The sequence below is a fragment of the Chiloscyllium punctatum genome, chromosome 32, assembly GCF_047496795.1.
Source record: "Chiloscyllium punctatum isolate Juve2018m chromosome 32, sChiPun1.3, whole genome shotgun sequence".
NCBI lineage: Eukaryota > Metazoa > Chordata > Chondrichthyes > Orectolobiformes > Hemiscylliidae > Chiloscyllium > Chiloscyllium punctatum.
This window is the reverse complement of record NC_092770.1, coordinates 39883337-39905873: the sequence shown is the minus strand read 5'-3', so window position 1 is coordinate 39905873 and position 22537 is coordinate 39883337. Positions and strand designations below refer to the sequence as shown.

General features: G+C 36.5%; 1 protein-coding gene across 2 annotated transcripts; it reads left to right on the top strand.

The window, feature by feature from the left end:
* The first annotated feature begins 43 nt into the window (after positions 1-43).
* On the top strand, positions 44-20976 carry bcl2l13 (BCL2 like 13). Of its 2 annotated transcripts, none has more exons than XM_072552137.1 (7): positions 44-345; positions 1177-1317; positions 1997-2101; positions 4637-4793; positions 8175-8244; positions 11386-11520; positions 19216-20976. In XM_072552137.1, the coding sequence occupies exons 2-7, from the start codon at positions 1212-1214 to the stop codon at positions 20053-20055; spliced, it is 1413 nt and encodes a 470-aa protein (XP_072408238.1). In that variant the 5' UTR covers positions 44-345; positions 1177-1211; the 3' UTR covers positions 20056-20976. The 2 variants fall into 2 exon arrangements, with proteins under 2 accessions (XP_072408238.1, XP_072408239.1); XM_072552138.1 differs by lacking the exon at positions 44-345 and adding an exon at positions 734-918.
* The last annotated feature ends 1561 nt before the right edge of the window (positions 20977-22537 follow it).

Genomic DNA, 22537 nt, shown 5'->3' with positions numbered 1-22537 from the left:
GTATCAACCACGATTTTATTATATTTGACCTTTGACCCCGCGGTCCCCATCAGCTGTGATTCGGGGCCGCTAAGTTGGATTTTTATATTTTCTCTCCTCAGTTGGAGAATCAGCCACATTTTTAATGCTAATTTTCGAGGGTAGCATATCGGGGGCGGAGCCTTTCGAGTCCTGGCGGCTTTTAAAAATGTGAATGGTAGTTGTGCCCTTTGACACTTTGCCCCCTTGTGTTGTGGAAGAGGGTGGAGTTTGCTCATCACTTTGCCCCCTAAAGATGGTGCGCGTCTAAATAAGGAACTTGTCCCGTAGTTGTAAAGGCAGTGGCTTGTCCCATTTCGAAGCACGGTAAGCCTGACTGGTTCATATTTTGCAAACAAAATGTTGAAAGGGGAATAAAAGTTATGTTGAGGTTTGATTAGAATAAAAAGCAGGCATTGGTTGAGTTAACTGAGTATTTTGAATATAAAACAATTTGTGAAATGAGATTGAATGGTATCTTTTTGTTTACAAAATTTGTGCAATTTTCTTGTATTTTTGAGGTGGGGATTACTATTGGGGTCCAATAAGTCAATATTTAAGAATAATACTTTTTAACGTGATATTTACGATGTCGCGGTGTATTCATAAGTTTATGTAGTGCAAACGGCATAAGTTCCTAAATGATGTGAAGGTTATTACTATAGTACAATTTCGTCCGCTTATAATAGCGCAAGATGGACTGGCACCAGGAATCACGTTGTTAATGACCTCTTTCTGCTGGTGCCAGACTTTGTGCACATGGGCATTTGGTGGGGTCGTTGAACAAAGGACGTATTGACTTTGTTCTATTCTGCGGGTTGCTTCCCATAAATCAGCATGTTAAATGATTGCGAGTATTTGGACACTGATGATTCGGATTTTCATGTTGAACATGTTTGGGTATACTTAAAACTATACAAAAATGTTTTGAAGCTTTCACTGTAGTTTTTCCAGAATATTTAAATCGTTTAAAATGTCTGTTTATTGCCAGGTACAATGAATTTGAGTAATGTGCTGAAGTTAGTGCTAGTTAAACCTTACAACGTCAGTTTTTGAACTGCAGGTTCTGCTCATCTGGTTTTACTCATTATAAGAAAAACTTCTCTTGTTTTGTAACTCCACCCCTGAACCCTAATCTGCGTATGTATCATCATCTAGTTATATCTTTTGAGCACTATCAAGACAACGTGAAAATGGCTACAGCCATACCCGAAGGATTTCATTATGAGACCAGATATGTTGTCTTGAATTACTTGGGGCTGGTTTCACAAGAAAAGACTCCAGAACAAACAGGGGAAGGTAATTTCAGCAATGTAATATTTAAAAGGGGTATATATTTAAAACATTGCTTAACATTTTGAATGGACTAAATTAGTATATCCCTTTTTAAAGTTGGCTAAATGACATAGTTACAAGAACAGTAGATTAATATCCTCGTATTTGGCAAGTTTTACTGTATTTTGGTGACTGTACTCCTTTTTAATATTCAAAGTTTAATTGTTTTGCTTTTGTACTTGAAACTGAATTTACAAGTAAAAGTAATTTTTGACTTTTATTATCTTGATAATATTAAAATAAACTTTGGGAAATAAACTTTTGTGTAGTCATGCATAACTTGTCTTTTCTGCATGGTTTGTTATGAATTCTGACGACATGTCACAGGCTATCAGTATAAAGTGCAGTGCTTTGGAAATGAAAATCTATTGCTAGTCAGGAAATAATTTGTGTTTTTACAAGGTTTAACAATCTAAATGATGAGGGAGAATGCTAAAACAAGTAATTAAATTGGAGGAATCTGCATTTTTTCATGACTCTTAAATGGCTTTATTAGGTTAGTGAAGAGATGAGCTTTCAATAGGCCAAATTATCTATTCTTTTTCCAATAATAACTTAAATTCAATCTCAGCATAAAACTGTTCTGCAATGACTAGCCATCTGCTATGAATTTGCTAAAACAAACTGACTTTTGTTTTTACAGGAACACAATCAACAGAGAGGCCTCCTTTGCAAAGGAATGTAGCTGAGAAAATTAAGACTGAAATTAAAGAAGAACTCCATCTCCTGCATAATGACATCAATAAAGGTTTGTTCAATTCTGCCGAAAAGGTTTCGCTGTTTGAGCTTTACTTCATAAGAACATAAGAAATTGGAGGAGGCTGTATGCAATTTGGCCCTTTTAAGCTTGCTATGCCATTGAACAAGATCATTGATCTACCCAAGGCCTCAATCCTTTCTTGTGCTAGGTTAGCATAGCTGTGAACTCTCTGATATTTCTAAATTCTGTGTATGTCCTCTTTAAATATTTCCATTGATCTAGCCTTCGCATTTCCCTGGGGCAGAGAATTTCAAGCATTCCCTTCACTTTTTTTTAGTACATTAGGAAGAACGATGATGCATTGGACTTGAGACCTCTTATTCCAGTTTGTAGGAAATGAAATTTGAAGTTATTAACAAAGCATGTGAGGCTAACAGTTTGTGATCCATTATCATTGTAAGGATGTCTGAGCATGTTTTGATGTTCTGAAGTACTTTGGTATCCTGTAACACTTCTGTATTCTACAGTAATAGACCAACAAGTACTTTTATGTGGTTGCTCGTGGATCTAATGAAAAGCTTGCATCAATTATATTCGTGCTTTATAAAAATAATTATTTTTGCAATAACAGTCTGATTTGGTCCACGGTATTGAGAAATTTTGAATTGTATTTGTCTTTTGTTTCTGTAGAGGTAATTTCTGACGATTTTTGGAATGCTGCACTGTATCAAATTTGAATTTTTAAATGTTTTTATTGTGAAATTGCATTTTGATATTTTTTCAAGTAATTAAAAAAATAACTTTTTTTTTCTGATTTGATGTGCTGAATTTTAGCTTCCTTGGTCCCAATTCCGAAGCCTTGGTCAGGAACCCAGCTATGGCAAAATCCTGGAGTTTTGAGGAAGGGTTATGAAAAGATGGCCTGATATCTGTCTCGTTAGGATAGTGACTAGTCTGCAGTGGGAGGACCAATGATTTTGATAACTAGAGCTGCTTGGGTAAAAGTGGGCACCACTTTTCTGGATAGAAGATTTTTGGGATACTTCAAGCTGAAGATTGGTATATAGAACAAAATGTCCATAAAGGATGGCCTGCAGCTACCAGCTCTATACTGGGCTGCTTTGCAAAATGTACTACTGATATCTCCGAAACTTGTTACTATTTCAGCTATGACGCCAATCAATATGTGGGAGCTTGGTCAGTGTCTTAAGTCGGACTGTGAAGCTTTTTCTAATTTAACAGGTTTTAATTGGAAATCTCTTGTTGACACACTTGGAAGCCATTTCCCTGGAGGAAGTGAGGGAGAATGCCGAGAGGCAGGAGTGTTACAGCTGATTGGCAGGCAACCCTATGCTTTAGGTTGAAAATTGAGCCCCATCTAATTGGTAATTAGATGAATGTTTTGTTTAAAATTATTTTCATAGAAAATAAAATTCTTTAAACTCAGATGGTTCTTACGTGCTTGGTACATCAATTTCCAACTTTTTAAAAAAATTATTCATTCATTAAAAGTGGGCATTGCTGGCCAGGCCAGCAGTTATTGCCTGTTCGTAATTGTCCAGAGGACACTTGCTATGGGTCTGCGGTCGCATATAGGCCAGACCAGGTTACGAGGCATATTTCCTTTTCTGAAGGACATTATCAAATCCATCTGTTTCACTAACAATCCACATCTTTGCACTGTTGCCATTAGGCCAGCTTTTTTACTCCAGATTTTTATTAAGCTCAAATTTTGCCATCTCGTAAGACTGGGTTTGAATCCATGATCCCAGAACATTGGGATTGTGTTGTTAGTCTAGTGTCATCGCCACTATAGCAGCACCTCCTTTTATAATATTGGTACTGATATTACAAAATAGCAATTAACCTTGGTTGAATTTTTTAAATATCCAAATGTTAAAACTAATCTGAAGTATTGTGGTGATCCACATTCTGCGTTCCTTCCTGTTTTAGAAGAATTTCCTGTGCTTCAATTTGTAAAATGTGTATTATACCATATGAATTTCTAGAGAAGTTTCTATGGAGTGGAATGAAATATGCATTTTTCAATTGGATGGAGTACAGCAGTAAAATTGAGGTCCGATCAGTAGAAAAGGAGTACTTGGTGATTTATTTGTTTTGTTTTTGTACAATTCTATTTTGCATTTGGTTTTGTGTAAATTGGAGCCACAACTAATTTGTGATGTTAACTTGATGAAATTTCTATCCAGGGAAGTACCAAGTCTGTATTTAATGAAGATTGTACATTTTTATTTGCTTAACTTTTTAATATTGGGGACCAATTTGCAGAGCTAAATAGTACAAACTATAGGTAAAGAAATGTGGTACTGTAGTAGTTGCTGGGAAAGCAGCATTGTGTTGTAGTAAATCCAAAGATAAGTCATTTCACTCAGTGTGAACACTTCTCGTTTTGCACAGGTGCTGTCATTTTTGTTGTTTCTCCAGCACTGTTTTTATGTCCGATCTCCAGAATCCATAGTACTTTCCTTTTATATTGTGCCATATTGCTGTTCTTTGAACAGCAGTTCTGTTTGGTTAAGTTAATTTTGTTCCTAACCTGGTGTTTTTTTTTTCCCTTTTTAGCCTTTAGTAGTACAGGATTTGACTGCCACACATCTCCAGTATTTAGTCCAGCAAATCCAGAAATTTCAATAGAAGACTGCCTGGCTCATCTTGGAGAAAAAATATTCCGGGAGTTTGCTGTGCAACTGCAGGCAGCCCTACAGAACGTTCTGAGCAAGTGAGCTATGTGGTTGCTGTTTATGACATTTTTTTGGACTTTTCATTTTAGTAAGAATTTTAACTGAGCAACATTCCTGCCACTACAGACCGCTATCTATTTCTTTTTGATTTCTGTGTGGTAGATAAGTAAGCAATCTATTACTGCAAACACCAATGGTGTAAACACGAATTCTGGTGACCTGGCCCTTCTTTGGCAGCCAGCCACAATTTTTAGTTTGTGTAAAGCTGTATGATGTCCTATAACTTGGCGTTCTACTTTTTTTTAAATTCACCAATTTCATATCTGTATCTCCTTTTAAGACTCCTTTTAAGACCCTGACAACTGGGATTCTGGCTGCTGTCTTAGTGCCTTCCAGGATGTAATAGCAACCATGAGCCCATTGATCTTGTTCATGTTGCGTAGGCTCAGTGGAAGGTAGTATCTGGAGGAGGCCTGCTTGATCCTCCCATTCTTTGACAGTAGCATTGTTTGAAACCTCAATGTCCAGATGTAAGCCAGTCAGTCAGCCAAAAAATTGAGATTTATTTTTAATATTCTGTGAGCCTAGTAATCAAATCAAACAATTTAGCAAGTAACAAACTGCCCTTTAAAAGGACTGTGCCACAAAAATTTATAGTTCAAATTAAAATGATGTTGGTGGACGCAACCCCTGTGAGTATGCACTGACCATCCTCTGCCTTCAGTATACTGTTAAACACCCTTCCCCTTGGAGCATCCAGCATGCTGGGATTAGCTAAAAATGGCATCATGGTCAGTACAGAAATGGTAGGCTGAAGACTCTGTTCCTTTGTTATACTGTTCTATGTTCACTAACACTCTGGTTTCTTTGAACCAGTTATAGCATAAAATCATCTCCGATTGGTCAGTGCCACTTTGAGCTCTATCTTAAATGGTCTCCACTTGGTATTTTGCTGAAATGACATGATTAAGATTGGAAACAGCAATTGTTTCTCTGTTGCAATTCCATCCCTCCTATGTAATCTTGCAAGCATTTAATTTTGCATGCAGTAAGCCTCCAATATTGGCAAGATTGAGCGTGTAAAATCAAGCAGGTACATAAAGTACTTTACCAACTTAAAATCATAAACTAGTATAGCACAGAAATAAGCAATTTGGATCAGAATTCACATTAGCTCTTTTGATATGTAATGCAGTTAGTTCCACGCTCTCACCTTGTTCTTGTAATTGTTCTCCTTTAGTGTATTTTTCTGATAGCTTTCTCTCATTTTGAAAGCTAAGTCAAAACTCTTTCCATTACTCACTCATGATGTACAAAGATTTTTTTCATTTACCAGTTATATATCTGTACCATCCATTTCCAATGGCTTCAGGATTGCTACTGCTGCAATGTCTCTCCTTCAGCATTTGAAGGGTGGACTGACCTCATCTGATTCTTAGCTATCCTGTTTCATCCAGTGTTACCTATGATAGCTACACTGTCTTGTCTGTTCCCAAACCTTTTTCTCTGAAGCCCAGAAAAATTGACTTCATTGCTGAGAGGTAACATGTAGATGAAATGTCAGGTTCCACATGTACACTTGCAGAATACATAGGCTTGGAAACAGGCCAGTTGCCCTAACCAGTTCTTGGAAGTGTTTATGCTCCATCTGGATCTCCTATATTTCTGAATTTTTTTTAAATTTTAAATTTCCCATCATATGCATCTGGTCTCTTCCCCCTCATGCTTGTCTAGTCTCCCCTTTGAATATATCTACTGTGTTCATGTCAGCTACTCTGTGGTAGTGAGTTCCATAGTCTTGCCACAGAGGTTTTTTTCTGAATTTCTTGTTGGATTTTTTGGTAATTGTCAAATGTTGATAGTCTCTGTTTCTGCATTTTTCTATAATATGGAATACAGAGAAAATGCTTCCTATCAAAATCTCACATCTTCAGTTTTTCTTGGAAGGAAAGAGATCTAGCATGTCAATACTCTATGTATACCCACACAATTGTATGATCACTGTAAACTGTCCCTTCACACTCTCCATTGCCTTTTTTTTATTTTGTTATATAATATGGTGACTAGAACTGCATGCAGTTCTCTAGAGTGGTGTGAACCACCTTTGATGTATCTTTGCTACTTTTTGTACTTCTAGAATAAAGCCTACTGCTTGGCATGCTTTGCTTCCATTGCCTTACTAACCTGTTTTGCAACTTTGTATTTGTACTCCTCCCTTTTGTTTCTATTACCTCACCTTGCACCTTTCAGAGTTCCACGTGACCTCCCTATTTATCCTTTCAGAATTAGTTACCTCACATTTATTTCTCATCTACTTAATTTACCAATTATTTGCTAATTCTGCATGAGTCCTGCAGTCCAGTTCTGCTTTCCCTTCAGTACTCTTGCCACCTTGAAAAGATGACAACCCATTGGGCAAGATCCCAGGCTTTTCTGCTTTTTTTTTTGTTTAAAAGATCCTTTTTTAATGAGAATCAAAAAGGATACTGTATTTTCAATCAACCTGTTCAGCCATGTTATGACACCTTGGGGCAGGTGAGATTTGAATGTGGACCTTCTGGCTCTGAGGTGGAGATACTACTACTGTGCCACAAGGGGCCCCAAATAATTTCTGTTTGCCAGTTCTTGTGAGATTCTTTTAAATGCCTTTTCATATATTTTGAGGTGATATTTATTTTTCATGTGCAGTTTTTAAATAATAATGCATCATACCTTTCCCTTGAAGTCTTACCCAATATGTCCAAACAGTGATCGATTAATACAAATCACCAACACCCCAAGGTTTAGTTCTTTTTGGTGATTTTAGTGGCTGTCTGCTAAGGTATCAGTGGAACTTGTAAATTGTCGTATATTAAAATTCCTACTGTTTACCCCTCTTCCATGTTGATTGATTTGACAATAATTTAAATTCTCTGCCAATGCTTTTTTTTTCCATCAAACTTTGTGTATATTAGACACCTTTAGATTTGATCACTTTGATAATTCAATGAAACTAATTTTTAAAAATAAATTGCCTCCATCTTGAGGTTTTGAGAAAAACAATTTGGCAAGAAGGCAATCTCTAATTGAACAATTTGGATGTTTTTACTATTGCATTTCTTTAAGTAAATTTTTAAAGCAGAGAACTATCTCAAGCCATAGTGCAGAATTGTTTGGAGAGGGATGACAGTTTGGTGAAAGAAGAATTTTTAAGAGGCAGAATGAGATTTGGAAGCATCAGTCAGCAGTAAATGCTGTTAGAATAGATTTGCACAATCCAATTGCTTGTTGATCAATGTGCTTCATTTGCAATACTAACCTTTTCACTTCAGTTTACTCTGCCCATCTTCTCCCTTCTATTATAGATATTTTATTTGAAGTGTTAAGTGATAATTTATATGATGCTCAAGCTAGCATATTCTTTTTCTCTAATTTTATAGGCCACTTGAATATGAGGTATACAAAGAGCAAACAAATCGGGTTGCTACTAATACCAGTGGGTGGAATAAAGTAAGCACAATTTCCTTCCCTTATACTTTTTCAGAATGAACTAATGATGGAGCAGCGTTTTATTGCTCATGTCAATACATTTTATAGGGAGTTTCAAGTCACAGACTTTTGCAAATTGAAGCACTTGAATGAAATAGACTAAGGTGGGGTGACATTGTCCAGTTAACTTCTCCCAGTTTCATGGGACGGTAAGCAATATATAAATTGTGCACGTGGGAATAAAGAGCTGGAAAGGTACTTTCCAATTCTGCAGTGATTTAGAATTTCTCCTGTATTGCTAGCTGCTCTAGTACTCTTGAGTACTCAATAGTACTCTAATATTCCCAGCAATACTAATTTAGTATGTGTAAGTGAAACATTAAAATATTACAAAATGGTGTGAGAGATAAAGTTACTGTGAATCTTTCCTGGTTTGTCTGTAAACTGAGTTTCTTGATAATGGAAATGTTGATTTCTAAAAGTAAAACGGATAATCAAATACTGGTATGCATAGTTTCTGTAACTGTGTAAATAACTGATGTAGGTTTGTAGTGTTTTGCTATTTGGAATATTGGATTCAAAAGTGAAAGAAAAAGATTTGTAGTTTTCAGTTCCATGAAGGTAACTTTTTTTTTAAACAAAGATCAAAAAGGTATTTTGAGCTGTGGATTAAAGACCACATTTCCAAAAAAGCAATGACTTGAGCAGCTGCTAAGATAGTTAATTGCTGAATGTTTACAAAGTTAAACTTGTTTGACATTCAGAAAAATTGATTGTCAGGTGTCAGTGGTTTTGAGTACAGTTCTTCTGAGTTTGTAGAAATCTCCCAACTGAGAGTTAAGTTTGTTGGAGCCTTCGGCTGATTAATGGCCTAATTAGAAGGGCTGGAAAAAGTACTGGCAAAGAAGTAGTTAAGATAGGAGCTTCTCTGAGTCTGTAACTAACTGGTTTGTTTATTTTGTTTTTAAAAAGTGGGAAAAGGGTTGAATCTGCTTTGATTTTAGAAAGCTTTCACATTGTCCTTTTTACATATGGTAACATTTTATTTCTGTTTGGGGAAAAAAACCATTGGTAGTCTACATGTTCAGTGATTGACTGTAATGGTAATGAAACTACAAAATTAAAACTTTGATTTATCAAGCTGGATCTGACTTGACCAGTATTACCATCAGCTGCAATTATAAACTTGCTACCTTGGGTTTTACTCAGCAGACATCTACATAACTGAGAAATGAGGATGATGCAAGTAATCAAATCGCACCTTAAAACTAGTTGGAGATTGGAGCTGACTTTTCTTTGTCATGCTATAATCTGGACTAGTTGCATAAATTGATTGAAACCATACCAAAAGTTTGATGCAGGAAATTAATGCTGGAGGCTTGCATATTACATTTTCTTTGGTGGGGTTGGAACAATTTTGGTGACTTTGATCTTTTCTATTCTCCAAATACCTTGTGACTTGTTGCATCTGAGCTTTAGTCTTCTAAAGCACGCAAACAGTCTGAAGAAAAGAAAATGCATTGCTTGATCTCATTTAATGATATTATACTTTGGTTGACTCTCAAAGTTGGAGGTGAATCTTCAAGTTTAAAGAACAGGGAATTTTATTTATTGTCTGCTGCTCCCTCATTGTGACTGCAAGTGAATCCAGTAGGCAGGAATAAAAGGGGCTGCTTTTTGCAATTGTCCAACATGTTCAGATTCTTTCAGCTTGTCTTGATAGTCGGAGTTGCAGGATGGATGAACCAACTGCTCTATAGGAAGCCACTCGAAGAAATAGTAAGGAGGCTGTATAGAGAAGGAGATTGACATCCTTCTTTGTAGCAAACATCATGAGTCCAACAGCCACACACGTCAGGTTTGGTAACATCTCTGGGCTGGTGAGGAATTTGGGAGAAGGATGATTTAATCCGTAGAGACACTAATGACACAAGTAGGACAAAGGAGGTTCTGCATAGTCTGAGAGTTAGGGGCCAGATTTGCGCACAACCTCAAAGGTAATTAATCTCTGCATTATTACATAAGCCTTGTTTAAATTGTCATAATGCAAATTAGATAAGAGATGAAAGCATAGCTCAAATACTGGCAAGGGAAAAGTAGATCTGGTTTTTGGGGTACTGGCGCCAGCAATGGGGAAAGTGGAACCTGGATAGATAGGATATTGTCTACCAAATCATGGTAGGGGCTGGTGTTCTTGTGAAATGTGTAACTGGAAAAGTAGAGGATTTTAAACTGAATACTGTGAGCAAAAGATCAAATTTGGGAACGTGGTAATTCAAGAGGTAGAGTTTTGCCAAAGATAAAGCTAATAATATGGGATATGATCAACACACCATGACTGGAAATAAAAGTGTGAATCTAAAGGTCAACCAACAGATTTATACAGCCCATTGAAACCACATCTGGATTGCTGTGCCCAGTATTTAGTCATTATTTAAGGAAGGATGCAAATGCATTGGAGGCAACTCAAATAAGGTTTATTAGATGAATACCTGGAATGGGCAGGTTTTCTTATGAGGAAAGTTTTTGGACAGGCTAGACTTGTATCTGTTGGAACGTAAAGTACGAGGCAACGTTTTTGAAATATATAAAATCCAGAATGGCCTGGACAGGTTGAATGTAGAAAGGCTATTTCCTCTTATGGAAGAACATAGAATTAGGGATACCTCCTTTTTTTTTAATTAAAGAAAGCCCATTTAAAACCAAGAGGAGACAAAGAAAATTGTCTTTAGAACACTGTCTTCCTGAAAAAGTGTTGGAAGCAGAGCTCTCCAATATTTTAAGAGGGTGTGGATGGTATGGAGGTAGGTAGGAATGTGGATTTGAGATTAATCCGATCTGACATGATCCTATTTATTAGCAGAGGAGGCTGGAGAGGCCGAATGGCTCCTCCTCCTGATTTGCATGTGCAAGTAAACTGCATAACAAGTGATTATACTTGAGGGATGAGGAGGGAAGTAATTAATTTAGTTGTAGTATGCTGAGGGCAATGTTAAGACACAGTTACCAGCATTGTCTTTCTTATACTTGATTATCAATTGTTTTGCATGTGTATGTTAAGAATATGTTTTTCTCCTTCTTGAAGTGGGACGTTATGTGAACTATGCTTTATGGTTTATCCCTGCTGTGAATAATCTTTTTTTTAAATTACTTACTTTGTAGGTTCTGATCTCTTTAGTGTTGTTGCAGCAGCTGCTAGCCAGTCACCACCAGCAGCCACTAAGGGAACTAGTGGAACTTGGAGTGAAGTACATTGAGGAGACTGATGCTGATTTTATCATCCAGCAAGGAGGATGGGTAGGTTTGTACACTTTTTTTTTTCCTTTTTAAAAAAAATTCAAGAACCACTTTTTTCTCACTACCAAATAGGACTAGTCAAGTGCCAAATGTTGCACAGTCCTTTTGACAGCACCAAGTTGCAATGAGTATTTTTAAGATCACTTTCAGTACCACCATAAGGACGATGCTTGTTTACTTGTTCTACTATATATCAAAACTTGCAAGATAACCCTGTAACTATGCCAACATTGATATGCCCTTCTCCCAGACCTGACATTTTGAAGCTTTTATAAGAACTGTGAAATTCTTGGATGTGAAATTGTGTTCTTCTTCTTATGCACCAAGATTCAAGCTCTCAACCCTTTGAAATTGGGTTTAGTCTGGCATGGATTCAAACCCCCAAGTAAAGAATAAGAATATAATTGCTGCGACATTTGAATCTTTCTTTTAACCAGAAAAAACTGGAGGGATATCAAAATTAATGCAATTTTACAATTCTATTAAAAGGAAAAGTATATTAAAGGGTTGGCCCTTGACAAAGGAAACTGAATAGTATTGCAAATAACAAAGACGCTGTTTGTCCATGTTTGCTCTAGAAGAGGTTGGTGATGTATCTGACATTACAGAAAATTAGTCATCGAGATATACAGCATGGAAACAGACCCTTTGGTCCATTTTGTCCATTCCAGCCAGATATACTAAACTAATCTAATCCCATTTGCCAGCAGTTGGCCCATGTCCCCCTCAACCTTTTCCTATTCATGTACCCATCCAGATGTTGCGATTGTACCAGCCTCCACCACTTCCTTTGGCAGCTCATTCCATACACTTCTCACCCTCTGTGAGAAAGTTGCCCTGCAGATCCCTTTTTTATATCTTTGCCCTCTCACTCTAAACGAATGCTTTCTAGTTTGGGACTTCCCCCATCCCAATGAAAATATCTTGTCTATTTACCCTATCCATGCCCCTCCATGATTTTATAAACCTCCATAAGTCACCCCTCAGCCTCTGATGCTGCAGGGGAAACCACCCCAGCTTTTTCACCCTCTCCTATAGCTCAAACCCTCCAACCTTGGCAACACCCTTGTAAATCTTTTCTGAACCCTTTCAAATTTCACAATATCCTTCCTTTAGCAGGGAGACCAGAATCGTGCACAATATTCCAAAAATGGCCTAACCAATATCCCATAAAGCCGTAACACGACCTCCCAACTCCTACACTCTCTATGTTCTGACCAATAAGGAATGAAGAACTGTAACTAGTTTAAAATAAGCTGGAAAAGTAGAATAGAAAAAAATAATGACATTGAAGGTTGACATCCCCAGGAACTGAAAGCTTTCATCTTATGTTTTAAAAGAAGTGGATGAGAACTTTGGCAATGTTCTAACTGTAAACCTCCAAAGTGATTTTTGATTTAACCACTATCCCTTTGTTGTAAATGTAACTCATTCTCTAAGATTTCACAATCTCAGATTTGAGGGAAAATCAGGAATTTTATAGGCCATTTATGATTTTTAATCTATAATTGGAGAGAAATTAAACAAACTTGAGCTGAGGCAGTGTACCTTTTGAGAAGAGCAGCCGTGTGTGACAAATCTAATTTGATCATTTTCAAGTAACTATTGTAGACAAAGCAATGTCTATAAATGTATATGGATTTCCAGATTATATTTGAGAAGATTCCATTTAAGTGTCTGTTCGCTAAAGGTGAGTCATGGAATTAAGGGTAAAAGTAGGTTTAGTGGGTATCTACTATGAAAATGCAAGCAAGTTACTACTGATCTCCTTTTGGAGCTACTAGTGGAGATCTTTTCCACACAAAACAATATCTATTAAATTGGTTGGTCAATGACTGAAAGATTAATTCTCTATTTTCCTATCGATGCTGCCTCACCTGAATATTTCCACCATTTCTTTTGCTTTTTGTCCCTTAAATAAGTACTTGAGGGTGTTGCATGGAAGTCGCATGACATGACACTTTTTTAAAGGTCAAAAAAAGTGCAAAGGTGTCAATTGTTTGGGCAGATGAGATCCATATTGCTGCTTTCAGTCCACAATGTCAACAAATTTTCAATTAGTTTTATTGTTGGTTTAAAATGCACAGCATGCTCCTTAAGAGCTAAAGTTATCTTGTGTGGACTTTAGCTAATGTCTGACCTGACCTTGATGAATGTTACTGTATACCTAAATTACATGTTAGTATTCACTTTGTTAAATTGATATTTGAATCAAAGTTCTGGTAGTCTCTAGCCAGTAATATCTTCAGTTTATTTAACTAGTACAGTTTGAAACTTGCATTTTGCCAAGCCGTTTTATCCCTTAACAAAGAGCTAGAAAAAACTTGCACACGCAGCTTCACATTTGCTGTAATATTCAACAGCATGCCTAGACATAGTCACTTCCTAGTGCCAGTTTGAATGTTATTATTTAATTGGCTTTGTTGCGTTGCTACAGCTTCTAAGCCGATCTTGTCAGCTCTGGTAACATGCCTGTCAGATCTAGCAACACCCAGTCTTGTTGTTTGACAGTTGTGGAAATTAGGACGTGCACAGTGTTTCTTGTTTCTGTTCATAAAACAACTGGCTGCACTCTTATTTTTCTCATGGTCCACAAATCCTAGGTCAGGAGAAGGTGATCATCCTAACATTTTTGAACGTGAGTCTATATAACTTCTCTCAATGCAAAGAGTTTACTAAGTTGAATAACAAAAGTTTAGCTTGGTTATTAACCTTTCTAAAGCTAAGGTGGTATAACCTTTTTTTTGCCAGGTGAAGTTGAAAATCTATCCCAATTTGTTTTTGTAAAGCTAAGATGGTTGGATCTCAATCTGAATTGCAAGGATCTGATTGTTGTTTTCTACAACAAGCTGTTAAGCCGCCTTTGAAATGCTAGAGACTTTGTGACCGTCAGTTTTTTAATGATTTTAACTGAGCTATTGTGATAATATCTTAAAGATAATTAATTCCAAACTTGCCATATGAATTTAGCATACTTCTGATTTTGAAGTGCATCGATCAACTTGTTTTGATCAACTGCTAGGAGAGGGTAGCAGTGCTTCATACCTCTCCCCGTTTCCCTTCTGTAAAATGTTATAATACAATAAAATATGAATCTTTTAAGAAGCCATTAAATAATTTTAAACTGCATACTTTCTGAAGAAAGTTTTAAAACTTCAGATGGGAAAAGAAGGGGTGGGACACTGCTTTGTTCAAGTTTTACAATTAAATCTCCTTGCTATGAAGTTGGTCTTCAGATGACCAGTCCTACTCTATAACCTTTTTGGAATCTGAACCTTTTGGTGTACCCCAAGGTTATGGCATTTCATAGTTAAGGAGAGAAAATCAAAGGGTGGATTTCCATCTTGGTAGCCCCTGCTGCTCATTGAAACCTTTTTTAATAGCCTGAGAATAATGTCAGGCAATCCAGTTTAGGGGGGCAAAATGTTTTTAAGAATACACATCTATATTTAAAAAGGACTTTTGATGTTTGATATGGTACTCAAAGAAACCTTAATATCCATGGAAACTGACGCAATCGGGTATAACTGTTGAACTGTTAGGCCTGTTGAATTTCACATATTAAAGTCAATTAAGAATGCTAATGGACTACATGTAACATTAGGATTCCTGCCTGATGTGTTGGATTAAAATTACATTGAGGATTAAATCAAAATATTTTCATTTCAACATTTGAGATTATTAAATAGTAATCAGGTGTTTTGTGATGCCTTTTATAAAGAAACAATTCGGCAATTCTAGTCAATCGATATTACTACAGCTCAAAGTGGCAGCTATTTTCCTGATTTTGATTTTTACTAATGTTTGCAGGTGTTATCTAAAGATATAGGTTACTTTCCTTATTCAATTTTTTTTGTTTTGTAAGTCTCTTTAAGATGACGTTGAATCTGAGTTAACTTCAGAGTTCTGAGGAAGGGTCACTTGACCTGAAACGTTAACCCTGCTTTCTCTTCACAGTTGCTGCCAGATCACCTGAGCTTTTCCAGCAATTTCTATTTTTGTTTCTGATTTCCAGCATCCACAGTTCTTTTTGCTTATATTTAGACATTGAATCCCACTGGGAAAGATTAACTGTGTCTGTCTTTCTGGAACCCATTTTTAACCAAACCCAGGGTATATTTTAACTGACTTTTTTTTGTCCTTCCTTTAGTTTGCTTAGTGCATTGCATCCCTTCACCCCCTTGTCAGCACTCCAGTGTATTTTAAAGGAGAAAGGTTAACTGTTGGATTTGTAACATTTTCTACCTTAATTTCCTTTTTTTTTCCTCCAATAATAAGTTGGTGAATGTGGCCTGTGGAGGCTTGAGAGCATCAATCAACATTCTTTCCCTCCATTGCACAAGTGATACTCTATTCATTCTTTATTTATCTCCTTCATCAAAGACTGAGGTATCTAACTGAAGAAATCACTTTTCCAGGGCAGGTCACTTTCTTGAAGTAGTAATCAAGTGCCTCCTAACAATGAAAATTATGTTGTTATATTTGGGAGAAAGGAAACACTATGAATGGCAACGAGAAAGAAAGCAAACCATTATTTCTCAAGTGTCACATTTGGCACTTTGAAAATTAATGCAACCCCAGATGCCAACAAAAACAAAACAGCAATAAATCAGAGTAACATTCAGTATGTTTATTAAAGTTTGCATACTATAGATCAATACATATAGAAAAACCTGCTTTTAAAATATTTTGTACTTAATGTACTCCCAATCATTATTTGGTCTTGAGGTGGCTCGTTTTGATTCCAGATCATTCAGCAATGCCAGGGCTACACAGCTGGACTCTGCATGAGAGGCATCACCACTGATGTGTGGGCCAAAATTTAAGAAATGTGGGTGCTTCTGAACAGTAAAGTGTTATATGCTACAGTCACTGACCACTGAGGTTTCAGAAATACTCTCCATGTTTCTAGTGACTGGTAACTCGATGAAGTGGCCACACGCATGAGCCCATCACCTAGAAAGAGAAAATGAGACATGCACGGCAAGGGCAGGGCCTGAAGCTGCTTTGGCAGCATTCTGCAGTCTCTGAGAGGAATACTTAGATCAGTAACTGGCATTTATGTTCTTTGCCTGTTCTAAAATCTGATCCTAACCATGAACTTACCAGTGATTCCTCAGGTGCTGAGCAACCTGTCTATGCCCAGTGCTACAGAATCTGAGCTCTAACATTAGCCATTTCAAGACACTTTACCTGTGCTAGAGGTGTTTCTGGGCCCAAGACCATAAACTATTACAACTCGGGGATAATCAACTGACTACCATATTTTGTTTAAACAAAATAATGCAAAAAGAGATGTTATATTTGAACATACAGTAATATTCAGTATATAATATTTGCATTAACTGTTTTATTGCTGTTTTTGGCACCAAGACATTGCGTCAATTGAAGTGTTAAAGTGGAGTCATTGGGAAAAATACTTTGGGAAGTGTTTTCAAAATGCATCCTGCTATCTTGCTAGTAAAGGTTTTTAATTGTACAAAATAATTTAATATACAGCTGTGGAGACCTATTTTGAATAATATTGTTGCGTGTAATTTTGTTGTATCTGGTCTAGCCTGTACATTTTCTGTAATTATCCTCTGTCCAAATCTGCATTTCACACCATGGAATCAAATGCAAAGAATAATCCTATTAGCGAAATTGCAGTTCAGTCACCCATGAATCTGTCCTGTCATATTATAATGGAAATGTTTTACCTGAGATTGCATGTTTCTGCACTGCTACACTACTATACAGGTTTTATCCAACTTCAGTGATACATTTAATTAGTCCTTGTAAAATCAAATTGATTTTTCATATTTCCAGTTTGCACAGTAGTGATGTCATAAATTATTTATCGCTGTTTTAACCTCACTTATAGGGACAGTGCAGAGTTTCAATTCTGTTGGCTTGGGTAGAGTGGGAGAAGAAAAGTTCATGTATATAAAGCTGAAAATGAATATTTTATTACAATTAATTTTAATAAACTGCCTCTGGGTTTTCTTTAGAGGATAATCATCCTATTAAATAAAGAAGTAAAAGTAACTAAAATTACACTGCAAGATGACTGCTGGCTTGCAAATGTTGCGTTTTGTTGATTTGTGTATTAGCAGAGTGGCAATGCTCTTTGGGCCTCCTGATTGCAAGAACCAGATGGATTTAAAGCTGTTTTGAGAGGTTATTTTCCCATCTTTTTCCCATTTTTGTAGTGCATTCCTGATTGATCCCTGTTCTATTCCCTATGGATCTTCCTGTAATTCTTAACCAAGTTTCCCTTAATCACTTGCTGAGGCCAAGCATTCAATGTTCCAAAATACCTGAATATTCTGTATAAGGTTGACTGTCAGCAAGTGCACATGCAAAGTATTGTGGGAACTAGAAATAATAAATAAAAATTCCTGTAAATGCTCAGCAGACTTGACGGTTTGTCTCCCAACATACAAAGTTAAAGCTTCAGATCTGTGACCTTTTGACCTGATGCTACCTGACTTTTGCTGTTTTGTAAATGTTGGTAGAGCACAAGTGTATGTCCCATTATATGCTTTGTGTACACCCTAAATATTCTCCTATTAAATTGAGAAACTTAACTGAGGAAACCATGCCTACAATTCTATCCATAAGTTGTACGTTGTACCAAACTATTTTATCCTCTGCAGGATGGTCAAATAAAATATTTTAAATCCTTTCTAAAACTGGAAATTACCTACTTATCGAATGTTGAATTAAAACTTCATGTCTTTTCCATGCCAATTTTATTCAGTTTGGATAAACTTATGGTTTTAAATAATGAATAGCCACACCTCTCAAATCAGGAAGGTCCAAATGAAGACTTTTAGTTTTTTGAATAAGTTTCAGTTTTTGGCTGGTGGCAGTAAAGTTACACTTTGTCTTTGGCCCTAATAAAGGAGGGTAAATTAACTAGTATTTCAATTGAATGCTATGATACCTAAAGAAAACATTAACCCCCAGAAAAGAATCATGGCTACTAAATTAATTGACTGATTTAAATTGCATAATGATCATTTGAAACTAATTATAATGAATAATTGCAGAGACCTTCAGTTTCTGCCTTTCCAATGTTGCTATGATAACATAATGAGCAGCATGGTTCAACATACAATAAAAACAAATTCATGGTCTACGCACACCTTTCTTCCACTTCCAGCACTTCTGGTGTTCTTTTTGCAACAATTTATTTATGTTGCAGAAATAATTTCACAAATAGATGGCTCTAAATCTAATGTTCTAATCTGATTTGACATTGTTGTGAAATAAATTTTCATTAGCCTAATATAAAATGCAGCCTTTTTATATACTTTTTGAGTCTGTTTATACTACAGCAACAGTATAATCTGAGACGTAATTTTATGAATATCACTTTAATGGAGTTTTCTCCAAATGGAGATTTGGACTCCAGTGTAAGTCACTTTTCCATGTTGCAGTTATCTTTCCATAGCTTTAGTATCATTTTTACTTTTGGTAAACCTGAATTGATTTGGGTTCAAACAAAGAACAAAAGTTTTTTGCACCAATCTTTTCAATAAGACCTATCCTTTTACACCCTTTTTAACAATGAATTTTGTCTACAGATGCCCATCCTTCACAGATGAGTGTGTTATCTTGGTACATAATCATCTATTTGCAAAATTGCATTAATCATTGCAAAAACAGTATTTAATACATTAGATTTCAATCTACATTTGTTATTCTTAGGGAACTGTTTTTAGTCTGGATTCTGAAGAGGAAGAGCAAGGAGAAACTGTAGATGACAGCAATGATATTTACATCTTAACAAGTGACAATTCCGGTCAAGTAAGTCCTCCTGAACCACTAACTGCCACCAGTTCTTGGCAGGCAGCTGGCTTGCCAGCTTCACTATCTACTAGCCAAAGCTGGCATACTGAAAGCATGCCAGTTTCTCTTGGAACAGAGTCTTGGCAACAATTGTCCATAGACCCAGAGGACATGAAAAGCTTGGACAGTAATGGTGGTGGTGAAGAGAGAAGTGAAAACAACTCTTCTAATTCGGATATTGTCCATGTAGAAAAAGAGGAGCTTCCTGAAGCTGTTGAAAGCCAGGAGATTGAATTAAAAACTCCAGTGTCTGCAGCAGAAATTAAATCAGCACCCCTACTTTCGCAACAGACTGCACAAGTGGAGGTAAAGCCTTCTGCTGAAATAGGGAAAGCTGATACTTTTTCAGAAGTTGCTATTGGACTTATTACTGACTTAGAGGAAAAACCTGTAACACCAGCAAGAGAAATGGCTGTTGAATCCAGCAAACCACATCAGTCAACTTCGCTGCAAGAAATAAGAAAGCAATTGGAAGGGATTAAAAAAGGAGTCTGGGAAGATGAAACAAAAACCAAACCAGAAGAGGATGTTGAAAAAGGTGAAAAGGTTGAAATAACGTCTTTGGCTAAATCAGAGGAAGCTGAAGAAATTGTTCCTGCAAAATCAAATGCATCTGTTTTGATTTATGGTGGAGCTGCTGCATTTGCAATGCTAGCTGTGGCTGTAGGGGTGGTGCTAGCCTGGAGAAAAAGATTTTAATCATGAACAGATCAGTGTTTGGGAAGGCTTTTGGTTCTACAATTGATTATTATGACTAATTAAGCCTATTTATTCAGTTGCATTGCAGAAAATATGATCAATGAGGAAAACCATGGTTAATAGGGATAGATAACACATGCATGAATGCTGGGCAGTACTAATATATTGAGGAAATAAACTTATAATGGAAAGGAAACTGTGGAGTATGGAAGCTGTTCTTTCTGTATGCAGTGCAATCTTTACTGATTAAATTTCTAAATAGCACTGAAGTGTTAAATCATTGAAGAGGAAAGAAGCCCTTTGAAACTGGAGCAGTGGTAGAGGAAAAACAACTGTAAAGTTCTGTTCTGAGGAACTAAGTATTCAGGTCTTGGTTAGCTGAGACCGTTTTTTTTATATATAATCTGAATTAATTCATTCTTTGTCATTTTGGTCCTTTTTTAGCTGCTAGTAACATTAAAAATAGAAAGTAATGTTAGCCTTGAGAGCTGTGACATTAGTTTGAATTCATTCAGATCTATTTCTGCTTGTATTTTTTACTTTGCCTTCTTCTCTACTTTGTATTTGGTTTGATTTATTTTCATAGATAATGCAACACTTCTGATTAATAATGAGAACTTCATTTGGTCATGTTTTTGTGCATAAGGTTGAAAGTAAAATTTAATGTAGGTATTTTTTCACTGCTGTTACTAATGCCAAGATGATGGATGTGGTGTTCAATGACTTCACAAGGTAGTTAACCTTTTACTTGTGCTTAGTTGGAAGTCTGTATGTAACCTCATTTGTACTGTTGTTAAGATGACACATGCTCCCCAGTGAAACAGAAGTTGATTTTCAAAACAGCTCAGTGGTTTTTTTAAGTGCCAGCTTTGCAATTTGTACTGAATTTCAAAAATGAGTCATAATAAAATATGGACTATTGTGGGTGTAAAATTATTTCAGCAAAACTGCTGTACAAAATTAAATTCTACCTTTTTTTGAGTATTCTGATTTGAAATAACTAAAACTGCTGCAGTTTTTAAACTCTTCATTCTCCCTAAAGAAACCAGCAACTTGTATAATAGCCATGTCATAAAATCAAACTATTTAATTTGAATTATACTTAATATTAATTGTATGGTCCACTGCATTGGGAATACCACAAATTTGTGGCTACTTTTGGATAAACTATTCCCAGTGTGCTCTACTACTTCATTTTGTCGTGAGGATGAAATTCTTGTCTGAAGCTAAATTTCACCTTCTGCACCAGTGCATATTCATCTACCATCTCTGCCGCTCTTCTCACTTCTTCTTGAACTTTCTCTTCATCCACATGAATTCTTATCTCTGGAAGGGAGTTTTTAAACTCCTCCAGCAGAATAATCTCTCTTCAAGCCTCTATCTGTCTTAACCCTGCACCGATTTTAACAAATTTACTGTTTAATTATTTCAAACTCTTTGACCTGGTTCCTTCTTTGTCTCTGTCTCTGCCTCTATGCTTCTGGTACCAGATCATTGGCACTCAAAATAGCCTTTTGAGATATCTGCATAATCTTTTCACCCCCTCATCTGACGGTGCTGCAAATACCTCACTAGCCCTGCCTACCAGCTTAGTCTGAACCAGCGTTACCTGCAAGTTCTCTGTTCTATCTGTCTAGCCAATTTTTTCGAATGAAATGGAGACTGCCATGTTTTGATAAGATGGATGTCAAAGCCATGTTTAAACATTCGTATATGTCACTGCTTCATCTCTTCATCTCCATCCTGTCTAAAGTTCAAATTCTCCCCTCTATACCCCCACTCTCCTTCCTTCTCCCCACCCCCACTCTCCTTTTTCTCCTTTCTTTTCCCCCCCCCATCTCTCCTCTTTTCTCCTTTCTCTTCCCCATCCCATCAGTTCAAATCTGTCCACATCTCAGACCCAAGCCCCCAAACTGTTCCAACACTGAGGTGAACCACTATGTTAATTAAACCAAATACCCAGAAAAGCTCATCTCATCTTGTATTCTGTTAAAATGAGTGACTGAGAACTCCTAAATTTCACTATTTAAAGACAATAACATTAATTTAAACTTTCTCAAATGTTCACTTTTATCACCTTAAAACCTGTCTTTAAACATTTAGCCTAAAATTTAATACTGAATTGTAGAACTGCATCAGAAAATAGACCAACTGGAAGGCTCAGAAAAGGGGGTTGTGTAGGGGGATCTCTAGGACTACAGAAGGTCAGGACATCTGGGCTTACCAAGTGATAACAATGCTGTAAGGCAATTAAGAACATTTGCCTGAGTATAGGTGAATCTGTGTGAACAGGACACCAAGTGATAACATTCACAGACATTCCCTTGTGAAATTAATGACAGTGTTTGATTCTGACCCTGAAACAATACTTGGTACTATCAACAGCTTTGCAATTAACAGTTAAATGCTTTTAATTATAATGGATTCTTATTACCCGTTGCAAGCGGGGCAGACACAGGAAAAAAAATCTTTTGCTGTTACA

What these genes read in the sequence shown, in the direction of transcription:
- bcl2l13 (XM_072552137.1), top strand. Translation starts at nt 1,212, where the DNA reads ATGGCTACAGCCATACCCGAAGGATTTCATTATGAGACCAGATATGTT. An exon ending in TCCAGAACAAACAGGGGAAG is followed by an intron (nt 1,318 to 1,996) that starts GTAATTTCAGCA and finishes TTGTTTTTACAG; the next exon opens with GAACACAATCAACAGAGAGG. An exon ending in TCATCCAGCAAGGAGGATGG is followed by an intron (nt 11,521 to 19,215) that starts GTAGGTTTGTAC and finishes TGTTATTCTTAG; the next exon opens with GGAACTGTTTTTAGTCTGGA.